This window comes from Patiria miniata, unplaced genomic scaffold (genome assembly GCF_015706575.1).
Source record: "Patiria miniata isolate m_02_andy unplaced genomic scaffold, ASM1570657v1 HiC_scaffold_18, whole genome shotgun sequence".
Lineage (NCBI taxonomy): Eukaryota > Metazoa > Echinodermata > Asteroidea > Valvatida > Asterinidae > Patiria > Patiria miniata.
Window position 1 is genome coordinate 7,311,135 of NW_024037056.1, and position 15,203 is coordinate 7,326,337.

The 15,203-nt window shown below is 39.7% G+C and overlaps 2 protein-coding genes across 2 annotated transcripts; both read right to left on the bottom strand.

Moving 5' to 3' along the window:
* Window positions 1-2,172: 2,172 nt before the first annotated feature.
* On the bottom strand, window positions 2,173-5,779 carry LOC119725072 (ficolin-3-like). The gene is made up of 3 exons (XM_038196434.1): window positions 5,734-5,779; window positions 4,740-5,153; window positions 2,173-2,276 (listed from the first exon to the last, which is right to left on the bottom strand). The coding sequence occupies exons 1-3, from the start codon at window positions 5,777-5,779 to the stop codon at window positions 2,173-2,175; spliced, it is 564 nt and encodes a 187-aa protein (XP_038052362.1).
* Window positions 5,780-11,913: 6,134 nt separating this feature from the next.
* On the bottom strand, window positions 11,914-13,289 carry LOC119725073 (lactadherin-like). Its single transcript, XM_038196435.1, has 3 exons — window positions 13,190-13,289; window positions 12,470-12,687; window positions 11,914-12,060 (listed from the first exon to the last, which is right to left on the bottom strand). Exons 1-3 carry the CDS (start codon window positions 13,287-13,289, stop codon window positions 11,914-11,916), a joined length of 465 nt encoding a protein of 154 aa, XP_038052363.1.
* Between the last annotated feature and the right edge of the window lie 1,914 nt (window positions 13,290-15,203).

A 15,203-nucleotide genomic window follows, 5' to 3' on the forward strand; every position in this document is an offset into this window, starting at 1 on the left:
AATTATTATTTCCATATCATCTGACCACAGTCAAGCTTTGTTGGTATAATTTTTGCAGGAGATCAACATAAAATGTGACATTTATTACCACACGCAATGTTTTGAATCACGAATATAAGTGATTACATATTCTTTAGTGGTTTCGAGACTAAACAGTGCCTTATTAAAATTTCCTAATGTAAATACAAATTCCATTGTTTCGTTTTTTATCTGAACATTTTCCTTTAAATATAAATTACACACTACTACCACAGACGAGGTAATATGAATACATCATACACTGTTAAAATTTTGAGAAGATGTGCTCTGAAAAGCCAGCCCGTTCTTTTCAGACTTGCGCATCTTCTCAAAAGAGATTCTTTATTAATGGTGTTACCGCAAACCACCCTTTTCAAAAGTTATTTACCACTAAACAAATTCAGAAAGAAATGGAATGTGTTTCGACACAATCAGTTACAACACTATCCAAAAAAACAACAACCACTTTACATCATTTTGAAGATCAGTTTTGAAAGCAGGATGACCAAAGTGGTGTGGTTCAAAATAGATCGACTCAAACACAACTTCAAAACGATAGCTATTGTCAACGTCAATTTCACACCATACTCATTCAAGAAGAGTAATACATAACAACAATTATTAAATGGCTATATAATGTACCGCTAAAACAAGCTTCACGTAGAGTGTACATTTTTACCAAATGTATTTCAAAACATGAACAATTACAGCAATATGTCAATCAAAGTTTACGTGTGACAGTACTTAGGCAAATAATGGACATCTAACTACAAATTACACAGCGATACAAATTGTGCGTTTTCAAAAGTCATTTTTAAGGTTCTTAAACAACTTTAACAAATACGTAAGTTAAATAATCAATAATACAACATCGTCAAAACAAAGTTATTTCACCTGTCAAATGAAACCAAGAAAATAACTTTCAAAATTAGTCCAAAATACAGTTTTCTTCTATCGCTTAAACAAACATTTATAAATACCTAAGACAGTTTACCCATTCCCATTGGTCGAGAGCCCGTCACGAATCCGGTCTTAAACGGATACTATAGACATGGCTGGCTGATCTTAAACACTTTTCCAGTGTCACATGAAATTTGGACTCCAATGAAATTCAATGACTTTTACCGTTTTATTGGTTGAATGTTCACAATCCTCATGTAGGCATTCGCAATACTACCAGTGAGTCAGTATTTCATAGTCCAAAATTCTCAACGCACTCACCACAGCTGCATCTGCGCGTCAATCGCGCAGTACGCGCGATGACGCGCAGTTCTCCATACAATTAAAAGGAGTTATTTACGTCTAACTCACGAGCTGGACACCCCATTATAGCTAGAGGGGTGTTTTGAAAAGCAGAAAGTAAAATGGTTGAACCGAATCGTTGGACATTTCAAATTTTGACTTGTTTTGACTTTTGGACAGTAAAAACAAATGATTTTTTTGTCCGAAAAGGCATTTATGTATAATTACCCTCGGCTTCGCCTTGGGTAATTGTCAGCATTCTAGCTCCAACCAGTCTTAAACATAATGTTTAACACCTCCCAAGCACACATTTATTCCCTTATTTAATAAAAAAAAAAATGTACATTTTCGCATCATGTTTTTCTAAATATCAGAAATTACGGCACTGTGTAAATTGAAACGTCATGGTATATAGGCAACAGTTCTAAAAGGAAAAAAAATGAGTGGTTTCAGGCAACACGCATATTGCATTGCATTTTGAACTTCCGGAGAAAGAGAAAAAAAACAGCGCGTCAAAGAAATTTTGAGAGCTAAAAAGATTGTTTCCGTATACACAATTTAGTATTCTGAATACTTCCTGAAAATAAATTATAACTAAAGCCAAACGAATCTTCGTACTGCACTTTTTAGGGAGTAAGTTCCATATTCATACGAAGTCCGTGTAATGGCTCTCATACTTCCCAGGATGAATCAAAAAAGAAGCCGTTAAGGTTTGCACGGGAACAAATATTGTACCACCAACCACCTCTCTCATCCTCTGTGCAATCGAACTAATTTAGCTTCTCGTTATCTTTATCCTTTGTTGAAAACAAATTGACCGTTGTGTAAGAACAGAGAGTCACCGGCAGTACTTTTCTCATTGTAAGAGTGATATACCAAACTGTAATTCTGTCCTGAAATTTGAAATTCTCCTCACTCGGCCCAGGCTGTGTTGCCACCACATTCCTCCAGATGGACTCTTAGATCCCAAGATCCATCAGAATTACTTAAGGTGCGCAAGCTGTCGCATGACTCGTCTTAAACAACATTTAAAACATAACGTATTTGACCGATTTTGTGTTGTTAGTAACTTTTTGTAAGAATACAATCCGTCGTTTTAATTTCACGATAACGGAGAAGTCAATTTCTTTTCAGACGGAGTGGTTCAAATCGTTTCAGTAATTATATACAATCTAATCTTCATCCTCATTTTTTTCCAGGGAGTACAATAGGCACCTCCATGAATAAAGACCTCGATAGTCTCGCTGTTTTTTTTCCAGGATTAATAATAATGCATATTATTTGTTTTGATACGTATGCAAATGAATATAGTCTCATGCCTGCCCGTGCTAAGCGCTTCACGTCAGCGTTTGTTTTTGTATGTGGTGTCTGGGGTAAACACAGAATCAATTCGTCGCGCTGTGAGTAACGAAAACACGTAGTAATAGCGTTAAACGTGAAAATATGTAATGCACGTTAGAAATAACAAAACCAAGTACTTGTTATTAATCAATCACTTTGCTAAGTGCGCTATCGAATCAGGATACAGGAAGCAAATTCCCATCCCAAGGCTTACTATTGGAAACGAGGTTGAAAACGAAATAAGCCTTAGGAAAGAGGTTGCATCTGCAGTTGTTCTGGCAAATATTACTATTGGAATTGACCAAGAGTGGCACAGGTGAAGGGCAAAAACCTAATTTGATTTACATCACCCCGACGCAAAAATTCCATCTCATGAATAGTTGATGCGGTACCCGCTGCTATGTACATCTGATTCGAGCCGGCCAACCGATCCCGTTAGCTCGGTTGTCGAGCTGTTTCGTTACTATTTTGTTTAGCTGTTTTCAATCGAAAACAGGTTTTGGCTTCTTTAAGATTCTAAAACAATCATACTATTTTTTTTTTAATTCACAAAGCATGTTCATGTGGTTTAATCAAGTCACGGTTATATAGTACAAATTATTTCTATTCAATGTATGTTACGCTTCAATAAGGTAAGAGATTGGAGATGATTTGAGATCGATTTGTTTATAGTTTCAAAATAAATTGGATCCTTCGATGTAAATAGCACGACCATGATTATACTTGTCTAAAAAGCACTGATGTTATTTAAGAAAATTATTAGGTTTGTTTTTGTAAAACTGCATCTACAAGTCTCCATGTAATAAAATATGTTCAAGTCAGATTGGATAAGAATACATGCCTTTTCTGTTAAATGTGTTTTTCCATATGAAAGCGGGCGAGTGTTTGCGCACGCACAGCTCAGAATGTAACAAAGATGCCCGTTCCTTCGTGAAAACGAAAATCTCAGTCGACAGGCACGATGGCGTCTCTTCGTGAAAACGCAAATGCAATTATCGAGATGCCTTCCCCTTGCATCATTAATGTAATTTAGAAATTACTTACGTTTTGCTCACAGAAGCATGTCAAAAATGGTCAAGAACGATGTTTTAATTTAACGAGTAAAAACAAATCGAAACGGGAAAAAAATGTTATTTTTGACATGCCCGTCCCTTCGTGAAAACGACGAAGAATAATGTTCAGACTGAACTATCGCGTGGGCAAAGAAGCTTTCTCAAATACTGACCCAATTGACCAAATTGAGTTAAGTTAATTTTTTTGAATAACGTTTACATCTAAGTGTATGTAGGAGTGCCAATAAAGGCATTTTCAAAAGTTGACGTTGTGTTGTTGTTTTTTTTTACACAGAACGACACGATTAATGTTTTTAGTTTACATTAACCCAAAAAGGGCCGAAGGCGGAATAAAAAAAAAATAATAATCGCAATCCGAGCTGTTTTGACTTTTTAGCCTCGAGTCTTGCACATCTTTTGATACCAAAAACATAAAATTCGGACCACGGGTTGCCGCGCAGTGAAAAAAAAAATACGCGCCGTGAAAACTGACTTTCCCATAATATACGTAGTGTACACAAAGCAGAAATACCACTCGTGCATATGAATAATTAATTAGCCATAATTCCAAAACCTGTGACCTATAGTCATGAAATTGCTTGGGTATAATGTTTATGGTAATTCTCTGCATGTACCGAGTTTCATATTTGTTCGTCACTCGATGGCAGAGATCTCCGGGGGGGATACCCCCCCCCCTCCCCCCGGCTGAGAGATGGTCAAAATAATCCTGCCCTTTTAGAGTTAACGGGTATTTTTATTTTTTTATTGGTTACTCAATTTAAATAAAACATAAGTGGTCTGATTCCTTTCAGTAATTGACTTACATTGCCAGTCGAATCTTCATACTACATTTTTGTAAGGAGTAAAAAAGACCCCTCCATGCAACCCAAATAATACCTCGGTAGTCTCCGGGTTGTTCACGGGACGAATGAAAATACACACTGTTCAAATTAGAATGATAACACGCCTTGTACCACCAAGCTCCGGCCATCCTCTCTGCGCAGTTCATATGTGAACGGTCATTGTCTGCGTCCTTTGTTGAAAATGGCCAGTGATTATGGTAAGTCAGAGAGTCTCCAGCCGTACTGTCCGCATTGAACGAACCAAAACTCAGAAGAAAATCCTGTCCAGAGATTTGAAAACCTCCGTACTCGGCCCAGGTTGTGTTGCCATCCCAGTCCTCTAAATCGATTCGAAGATCCCAAGATCCAGTAGAATTACTCAAGGTGCGCAAGTTGTCGTTGCCGAGCCAAAACTCACCAGCCAACTCACCAAAGCCCACGCGGTAGTCAGCCCAGCCGCGGTAGAAGTCGACACTGCCATCCTGACGCCTCTGAATGACAAGCCAGCCTCCACCGTCGGTCTCCATGTCGCAGTACACCTTCAGACCATCTGCAAATCCCGCGGGGAATATCGTATACATACCGGTCACACTGTAACCTGCCTTCAGTAAACTCCAGCAATCGCTGTACAAACCATCGAAGTACACGCCCGCGTAGTCTACGACCAAGTTATTTGGGGCAGAGACTTTGGTTTCATTGTTCAATTCACACTTGCGATCTCTCTTGAAGTAATTGATTGATTTGCAAATCTGCCAAGAGTGGCACCGACTCACACAGCCGACAAGAGTACCAACTCTACCCGACCAAATTGTGGCATTTCTCAGTGTTCGATTTTCAGCAGCATTGAATTCCTGTGAGAGTGCATGACCACAAGCGGTTCCTTGGGATGCGGGCAAGATTGAAAATAAAGTATAAAACCACAGACCGGTGACAAGTACCTGTCTACTTGAGTGACTCAAAGCCCGCACCTCCTCCATTGTTTCCGATAAGGCAAAGTGATAAAATTTCAACAAAGCAGATCGTGTAGGTCTATTTACACAGACAACTGTTTCCACCGTACAATGCAGTTTTGATATCAGCCCCTACCGCACTGACAGTCACTGGTATTCCAAGCTTCTGGCTTGCTCGATTACTTCCAAACAGGTAAATTTGATTCAAGTCACAAGACCTATGAATTGCGACAATTGTTTGTACGCACGGGTAATAAACATGATGTATATTTCCAATTGTGACCAAACCTGTAGCTGCAGCTGTGGTTATCTTGTTGTATTGAGCAACTTGCATCTTCGATCACGTCACCATAGCAACGTCTATCTCAAAAGAAAAGGCTATTATGTCACACTCGTCCTCTCCAATTAATCATGCACAGTTTCACAGCGTTTATGTTTCTACATTCTTATACTCTGTGGGCTGGGGGGGGGGGGGGGTTCCCAGTGCAACCCCCCCCCCCCCCCCGAACCCACCTCCACTGATATTTTTTCGATCCTTGGCATGTCTCCAATACCTTTTTTTTTTCTAGAAAAGCATTGCTCCGTTTTAAAGGGAATGTACAACATTTGCTTTTGCTGCAATTTTCAGAATTAAATAGATTTAGAGGATTAGAATGTTAAAGGAAATATTGTTAAACTGATTAGTTTCACGTTTTGAACTCGTGGATGCTGGAAACACCAAGAAAACCAATCATGTTCTTGCAGTCCGGATTTCCTTACCCCACTTAAGATGAAACGGAGCAATTTGTAGACTTTGGAGAATTGTAAGGTCAGAGAATCAGTCTGGCAGGCTTGTACCTCTTCACATGTGTGTAATCAATTGCAAAGAAAATGCGTAATAACTAAATATGAAAACTTAGGAGCAGTTTTTGAAAATGAGCCAGTTTTCTCCAACGCTGGTCGGCCGACCAGCGCTGGAAAAATACAATTTTTCTTGGAAATGTCAGCACACCAGGAGCCACGATTTTACAGGATGCTTTAGACTGTCATTCCCTAACAATCCAGTAAGGTATTTCGTGATAATTTGATCATTTTGGTTTTTTTATGTATGCAAATGTTGTATCTTCCCTTTAATTACCAAAAAAAGAGTCGCTTCTCTTCAGGAATTTGGCTAGAATACCTTTTAGATATTTTCACCAATGAGCTGACATAGCATTACGACGCGTTTTGCTGTCTTGTTCTGACAATTCTAATGTCTGGTACAGAAAGTGAACATTCCAGCGTTCATTTACAACTTAACGCGCGATTGGCATTTGCTACAAACACTTGCTCACAAAGATTGTAACAACCGCAAAGTGATTACATTTGTATCAGAACAGATATGGAATAACGTGTATTAAAAAAAAAAAAAATGTTTCCACTGCATCAGGCAATTTTTTATTTGAACCCCGACCGTATTGACAGTCACTTGTATTCTACGCTTCTGGCCCGCTCGATTACTCCTCGTCTCCGAGCAGGTTTCCAAATCAAATAAACGTAATTCAAGTCACCAAAACATATTGATCGAGATTTTTGTTTTGACGTACGGTGATTTGCAATGGTGTAATGTTCCAATTGTGCTCATGTCTGTAGCTGCAGCGTGGTGTTCATGTTTTATCGACCAACTTGCATCTTCGATCAGGTCACCATAGCAATGCGTCGACAAACGATTACCTCAAAACAAAAGGCTATTGTGCCCACGCATTCTCTCCAATTAATCATGCACAGTTACACATCGTTTATGTTTCTTCATTCTTATACTCCGTGGGCTAAGGGAGGGGGGGGGGGGTCCCAGTGCACCCCTTCCAAGAACCCACTGCCACCGATATCTTTTTCGATTCTTGGCATGTCCCCAATACGAAAAAAAATGTTAACAGTGAACATTTAGGGATGCACTCTCTCAGGATCCCACTTATTCGAACCGCCTCTGATTGAGCTTAGATGCATTTTCTTAGCATCAGGGATGGAAGGGTAAGAAACATAATGCCTTAAACTAAGCAGACCTTGACCGATCTTAATCAAACCCAGCACAACCAATCTTTATGAAAAGCTCGTCTAAAGCTATCTCTGGTTAAATATCTCGATGCTAAATGAACTACCCATGAAATACATCACGCCAAACGAATTGAAATTTTACAATTGAAAATTACGGTGATTCAATCCTTAAGTGCGGGAATCTTCACAACTACAATTTGCCAAATCTTAATCCTAGAATTGCGGGAATGAAATTGCAAACTCAAGACAAGTGCGAACAATTGTAGAACGTGCTGAATCCGATTTGAACATTACAAACATGTTCACTCAATTGCTATGTTTGTGAACTCTCGACGAAGACTTAAATACACACCGTATTGTAACTGGGCTCGGAGCTAACACCACATCCAAATCAAATGTTTCACCTGCAAACGTCTTTATAATAATTAGCTTCCACTAACCAATGTACGAAGTAACATCACTTTTACTGCAACACAACCAATGGGAGACTTTTTAAGTCACCGAGAGAGCTAGAGGGCGCCCCTTACCGGGTAAACCCCAGAATAAGAAGAAAAAATCATTGTCTATAGTTGTTTGTTTATTGCGTATCAACGACGGTTTTCGACTTGGCTTGCTGTAGAAACTCACTCGCTTGTCAAATAAAATCATGACGAATACTCCATGTAATGTGCCGCAGTGTTCAGTAAGAGGTGGACATGAATATCCAAAGGAAAGAAAGAGGTTTAATACTTGGCGAGTGGCCATACAACGGGTGAAAGATGACATAGGCACTTCATAACATCAGACTATTAATAGTTTGGAAAGTCAGGTAAGTTACTTAAATGTGTCGATATGTAGGCCTTACTGGGCCTACCACACTTTAAATCAAGCATTTATAATCAACTACTCTCAATTTTTGAGAGCCACATCGCTAATATTAATACATGACTTGGGTATTATGAACATACAAACAACCTGAAGTGGACTTACTTATTGCCAACTATAGACAGCATTCACACCTCGTAGTAGAGTGGCATAGCCCCAATATTTCCAAGAATTGTGCACTTTGTGATAAAAGCATGACATTTCGCATGTTGGTTCTTCATGACATGAAGAAATGTTCATGAGGGCATTTCAAATTTGACCTCTGGTGAACTTTGAGAGTACACACTACTATAAATAACAATAATTCTTCAAAAATTCACTGTCCTATATTACCCCAATCTACGCCATAGGTCGTCGTGCAATGAAAATCATGATCGGATTTGGGAACAATTCATATCTGACCTCTGATGACCTTTGAAAGTTCGGTGACCTTTGTAAACCTTATTTCTAGCCATCTGTGATATGAACTCTTTTAAAACCGAACTTTTAAACGATCCAAATTTAAATGGTACATGTAGGTGTCCACACTATGAAAAGAATGTTTATAGATATGACATCTCATATTTAACTTCTGGTGACCTTCCAAAAGATCATGACCAAGCTATAGACCCAGCTATGCGCCCCGAGGTGGTAAAAACGGCATATCCCACATCACAACATTCAACGATTGTTTTGTTATATCTGAGAAATAAATTAAATCACTTTGAAGTAACCTTTTTTAAATGAAGGTTTTGATGTCCTGCCGGACATGCGACTGAGCGTTTGACGTTGCAGTTCTCATTGCGCAAAGCTAGGTGCCGCGGCAGGTTCCACATGGACCTGTCTCAAGTCAAGTAAAAGTGGGGCAGTAGGGTGTCAAGTCATGGCGGCTTTATTTCTTTCCGTTGGCTTGTCATTTGTAGGCATAAACTTGGACTTTCTGGGGGTCGAGAAAAACATCGTCAATAGCGAATTATTGTAAAAGGAAAGCCAAGTTGAAATTAAAGTTTGACAACCCTTGGATTGTGATTCGTCGACATTCTAACAGTTATTTTCGATCGATTTGTTGATCTTTTTGCGGGCGGCGAGAGTGCGATTGACGACACAAATGGCATGCACAGTCATACTAAGTAACTGCAGTCTATAAAATAAAAAAAATAAACAATGTCTCTTACCTTCCAGCATGTACGATAGAATGCGAATAAATCACAACTGGTTTCACACTCGATATTAAATAAAACGAACAATTCACTTTTAGTTGTTGGGGAAAAAAAAACTATTGGAAATACATGCACTGATTGCATGCGATGGACGCAGACATTTTCCGTTGGTTAATTTGGGCTTGGAAACTGCTTCGCAGAATACGCGCACGCATGATTATCATGTTGAGGAAACACGCTCATTATTGCGTCACCGTTTTCACGAAGGGGCGAATTTCATGAAAATCGTCTGTTTTGGATTAAAAAAAAAAATGGTGAAAATGAATAAAGATATCAATATCTACAACCTGGTGAGGCTATACTTTCAAAACATTAATTAAAATCTTAATTAACCTAATTAAAGAATGGGCAAATTTGCCAAAAGTGCCGTTTTGCGTTTTCACGAAATAGCGAATTTCCGCACTCTATGGTATTAATCAATTTTCAGTAAATAAATACATTGTAATACAATAGTTCGTATATCACAAAGGGGCGAATTCCATGCGCGTGCTTAAACGTTTTCAAGGCGCATGCGCAGTGGGGCAGAATCTGCGCGTACTGTACAAAACATGCATTGACTCAGACCGTAGAAGGGCGAAATCTGCGCGTAGTCACTTTAGCGTTTTCACGAAGGGGCGAATTTGCTAATTGGTCTTTTTTTTCTTTTTCACGAACAGCCACTTCTCTTAATTAATTGATTCTGCAAAACTGATCACCTATTTGTATTAAAATTTGCAACATTTAGGAAGATTAGAAGCTCTTCTTTCCTCAGATGCCTAAATCATGCATATGTTATGCATCTCTAAGTTTCAAATTGTCAAATGAAAATAAAAATACCAACTTTAAACGCAATTTTCTCGAATGTTTGTTCAAACAGGGAAGTACTAAATTCGCCTCTTTGTGAAAACCGTGACGATGAATTTGATTGCACTGCTGCTGCATAGGAACATTTATGACGTACATGTTTTGCGCATAAGCAAGCTTAAGAGTGATTGCTCTGAACACTTAAAGGTACAGTCCAACAGTTGTAATTGTTGCATTATGTTCGTTTGAAGCAGCAAATGTGCTCAAAATCTAAAGAAGGGTGCTAAACAACTAACCTGATGAAGTTTCAGCTCAGCTTCAGCTGTATATTTCGAAGAAAAAAAAACCAACATTCTAGAATCTCGATTTCCGAATCAAAAGTTGCCGAATCATGTTTTGAATTGGGCCTGATTTCAGCGTCCGAGACACAATCTCACTGAGCCGATTGCAGCTACGCGATGTCGCGCACTGATCCGACGAATTATAGCAACCGCGCGTGTGCGTCGTGTCAACGCTTGCGCGCGCTTCGCCGAATAAAAAAAAAACACGAACTTATAACGGACATTTCCAACGATGCGTCTTTGGAAAGGCCTTCTTTCGTTGATTTCTTCAAAATGACAGCTTGCCAGAAAGAACATTTTCGCAGGGAGTTAGTTCCCTTACTATCTTTCAACCAAGTATGTTTTTCAACAATAATTACGTCAGTAACGTTTTGGATAGCTGCAAATGATGGACTTGAGCTTTAAGTTAAGTTGAGCACTAACATAATTGGGGTGCTAAGATCTTTCGTGAATACCAAATTAAGCGCCCCACTTAAGTTAGCGGGGTGTTCAGATTCATTTGTGACTTAAGTATTCTATGAAATTTGAGTTTTGTGAATACGTCCCCAAACATGTGGCCGTCCTAGACGAATGAAATTACAGTATCCAAGTACACAATTTAACAATGTGTTGTATTACTGATTCCGCCGTCTAAATAATTCTGGAAAACAAAATCGAAAAAATGTAAATTGAAGTTTCTGTTAACCATTAGTTTTTTATCCAACCGATTTCTTTCGCCTGCATAAATGTGGCATGGGAAAACCCACCTCTAATGGTAATTGACCAATTTTGACAATTCAAACTTTGACTGGTTCCGAGTCCAGATCACATGAAGTGAAAATTGTTATTATTATTATTTTTTTGTCGGGGGGGGGGGGCATGTTTGAAAGTACATCGGATTAAGTGCACCCCCCCCCCCCTCTCTGTTTGAGCAACAAAATCGCTCTAACTCTTATGAAGGGCACATAACAATATTATACATTTTGAGAGAGAGAAAAAAAAGGAGAAAATGCACACTTTTTGTGCCCAGGTTCAATTCATGTTTTTTTACCGATTGATACCATTTCAGGCAGGGAATTTGTAACCAGTCTTCATTTTGAGCAAGGATTTTTGAGGTCGTTATGTATGTTTCTCGGCAGCTACAAATATTCATATGTGCCTTTATGTTTTTACTGAAGCATTCTTAACATTTAACACCACATATCTGTGACATATACATCCCCCGCTCCAAATGGTTGAATTTCCATCGAGCATTGGAGTTAGGTTTCCCAAGCTAGCCTCGATGGTCTTTACTTGTTAATTGTGCAGCCGATGACCTCAATGCGCATACAGCAGTATTTGTACCACTGAGTAGGCAGGATACGCAGGAACCTGGCCTGGAAGGCTTTCGGGAAAGTGGTGGTCACGTGGGTGTTTCGGTCCGAGTTCCCAGGGAACTGTGAGGAATAAACGATTTTGTATAAAGCATTGTCAAACTAGCGTTAAAAGGTTTGTGGGGACGAGTTTTGGCCATGCAGTTGCAGCAGGATCGACAGAGGGAGCCCTGACCCTACGCCATGCATATTCATAGATATCCAGGGCTTTGTAGGATCAGTTAAAAAAAATAATTAAGGAATGTCCTACCACCACTCGACCACCAAGCTTGCCTCGGACTCTGATCTAGCTTAATTTTCATCAACCCTTTGCACACATCAACATGATGTCGTGGGTTCGAGTCCGAACCGACTGAGTGAGCGTGAGCCTTTTATTTCACAAACCCTCCAACAACATACACTGAGTTCTGGTATACATTGTTTATGAAATTACATCCATGAAAGGGCAAATTAAACAATGCGATAAGACTACCTTCATCGTTGTTCTTGATCCATCATCGGTGACGTCAGTCCATTCTTGCCCATCGTCGCTGTAGGCCACTTTGAACTCTGTCACCCACTGTTGGTGTTCCCCGCGCCCCTGCGTGATAACGCCAGTGATGGTCGCATTGCAACCGAGGTCGACTTGGACCCATGGATTCGAATCACTAGCTCTAGGAGCACTACACCAGGCTGCGGCCCCGCTCGTGACTGCAGAGAAAGCAGATATTCAAACCTACTGAGCACAAAATACTATACTTAGCAAATACATGTTGTAAGTAAAACTGGTAACTTAGCACAAGCGCTGCACCAGGCAACGGCCACACTTGCAAAGCAAGCGGATAATAAGGAGGAAGTATCGCATGGCCAATTTTATGTGTTATTAAAAAAAGGCAGTCGCGAGCTATACACAGACGTTTTGCTGTTAATATTTCCCAATGTATGTGCTTTATGTGTTGTGCTTAGCACCATATGACATTCAGCAATTGAGGAACTTGGCTATGAATGAGTGAGAGACTTGTGCAACCTGTGAAAGTTTTTGAGCACAAAGGTGTAGTTTCAATATTTAGCAAAACAGACTTAACTTTGAACCAAAATCTCACAAAGGAGAGTCTTAAACTATTGACATTTTTTGGTCACCTTTGTGGAATTATTTTTGTTTGAATTGTCTTAATGTTCATCAAATGTAATTGTTGAACGAAAATAACACTACCTTGAAGGTTCAGCCGAGCCCTGGTTGGTCCGAAATCGGCCGGGTTGGGATGCACTGACGACGCCGTTATGCTTGCATCAGGGATGCGTCCATCTTCCATTCCGAAGGGTCCCTGTTCAGAGCACTCCAAAACGTCTGTCGGAGATAGTGGAAAGTATCGATCAGGGTGGAGCCGGGTTCATTAAAGCAATCACAATCTTTTGTTTTAATGGACATCACGGCCGGGCGTGGAATCTTGATCTGGAATATGTGTTTTGAAGCTTGGTATGTTTATATATTTTGATTGGTACATTGACGCTGAAGCTCAATCAGACGAAGTGTTTCAAGTAGTGATTATCATGTTTCACTCGTGCTTCCGTGATAGAATGGAAATCTCTGTATGTAATAGGTTGACCTTTAATTTACATACTACAACACGCGACACCAAGGTCAGGTCATCCACACCAAATGCGAGATGCGAGATGGCAGATTTGGAACACCTTTCTAGCTCGCATTTAACTTTAATAGTGTATCCATGTACGTTTGACGTTTAAACGAGCTAAACAAGTCGTTGTAATGTGATAAATAAGTCGGTTAAACGAGACAATAAGTCGTTTAGACTAATACTTCATATACTATGTATATTCACCAGATGGATTTTTTTTTTCCTTTTTTTGCGTTGGGTTGATGTAAATCAAGATTTCGTCCTTCACCGACTTATATACACACTCTATAGTCGGTGTGTTACCTCCAGAGTGAAAGTTGGGAAAAATCGTTTGGGTGGGTACTTGAACCGACGACTTCCAGCTTTCTAGTGCAGATGTTTTTCCGATTGACCACCGACCTTTATGTCGGTAAAGGGGGAAATTAACCATAATTTGATTTCAACACCACGCCACAAAACAAATGAAATAAATACATTAATTAATTAATTAATTAATTAATCCATCTTGTGAATAGATAACGCCATACCCGCTGCTGGGTACATAAGAATCGAACCAGCCAACCGATCCCGTTAGCTCGATGGTCGAGTGGTCAGACATCTGCACTAGAAAGAAAGCAGGAGGTCGTGGGTTCGAGTGCTACCCGAGTTTTTAACTTTTAAACGTGAGGTAACACACTGTGAACAGTATTTTATATATCGGTACAGGGCGACACCTAAGTTGAGATATACTATGTCCTTGTTCATGTTTGATTTTTGTATTGGTTGGAAGCTTCTATACAAAACGCAAAGCCATGTCATGTTCTTCCTTTAAGTCATACGCTAGCGATTTCGGCGCAAGTTTGGAAAAGGGATGGCACTATCCCATTCAGTGACACTTCTTCTCTGGTGATTTGTATGGCTTAGTATGGGTTGTAAGCATGACTGAGTCTTTGCCGGTTATGTCCGAGTGAAATGTAGAGTGGGCGGACATAAGAGATTAAGTGACTATGATAGGTTGGGTAATCAAATGTGATTAAGGGTGCGAGCAGAGGATTTTGTTCGCAAATCCTCTTGTTAGCAATAGCATGCTTTCGTGCCTTGCTGTTGGGCACTCTTCAGTTGCAAATGGGTGATTCAAAAAAAGAATCGAGGCTGACTCGCGGAAAAGTTGTGATTGGTTATGTTCCAATCATGTATCGTAAGTTTGAAGTGTTGTGGTTACAACCATGTGACTTTAGTTGGTTTCAACTTGTTCCTCTAGTGAGGAGAGCAATTGGGTTTGGTTAGTTTTTTGGAAGAGCCGGAGTAAGTCGGGAGTAGGTTTAACTCTTGATTTTGTTTAGGTAGTTACTTCCGGATATGATTTACGGCTTTTCTGAAAGCAACGAATTATGATTCGGGAAATGTTTCCGCATAGTAGTTTGTTGCCTTGGATTATGTTCCAGTGGTTGTTTATTGCTCGATTTAAGTGACGGTGCGTTATGGTTGGGTTGTATGTCGTGGTGAAGACGGGTGGAGTTTGTTTTGATTTTTCTTCATCCTGAGATTGTATATGTTAAACCTGTGGGCAAGTTTAAAATTCGTGGCTTCCGGGTATTTTCTAGCGTTTCA

Excerpts from the sequence above, each read along its gene's own strand:
- LOC119725073 (XM_038196435.1), bottom strand. The coding sequence starts at position 13,289 with ATGGAAGATGGACGCATCCCTGATGCAAGCATAACGGCGTCGTCAGTG. Across the intron at positions 12,688-13,189 it reads GGCTCGGCTGAACCTTCAAG|TCACGAGCGGGGCCGCAGCC; the intron begins GTAGTGTTATTT and ends CTTTCTCTGCAG. Across the intron at positions 12,061-12,469 it reads GATCAAGAACAACGATGAAG|TTCCCTGGGAACTCGGACCG; the intron begins GTAGTCTTATCG and ends TATTCCTCACAG.
- LOC119725072 (XM_038196434.1), bottom strand. The coding sequence starts at position 5,779 with ATGCAAGTTGCTCAATACAACAAGATAACCACAGCTGCAGCTACAG. Across the intron at positions 5,154-5,733 it reads AACCACAGCTGCAGCTACAG|ACTACGCGGGCGTGTACTTC; the intron begins GTTTGGTCACAA and ends ACTTGGTCGTAG. Across the intron at positions 2,277-4,739 it reads TGGTTCGTTCAATGCGGACA|ACGAGTCATGCGACAGCTTG; the intron begins GTACGGCTGGAG and ends ATGTTGTTTAAG.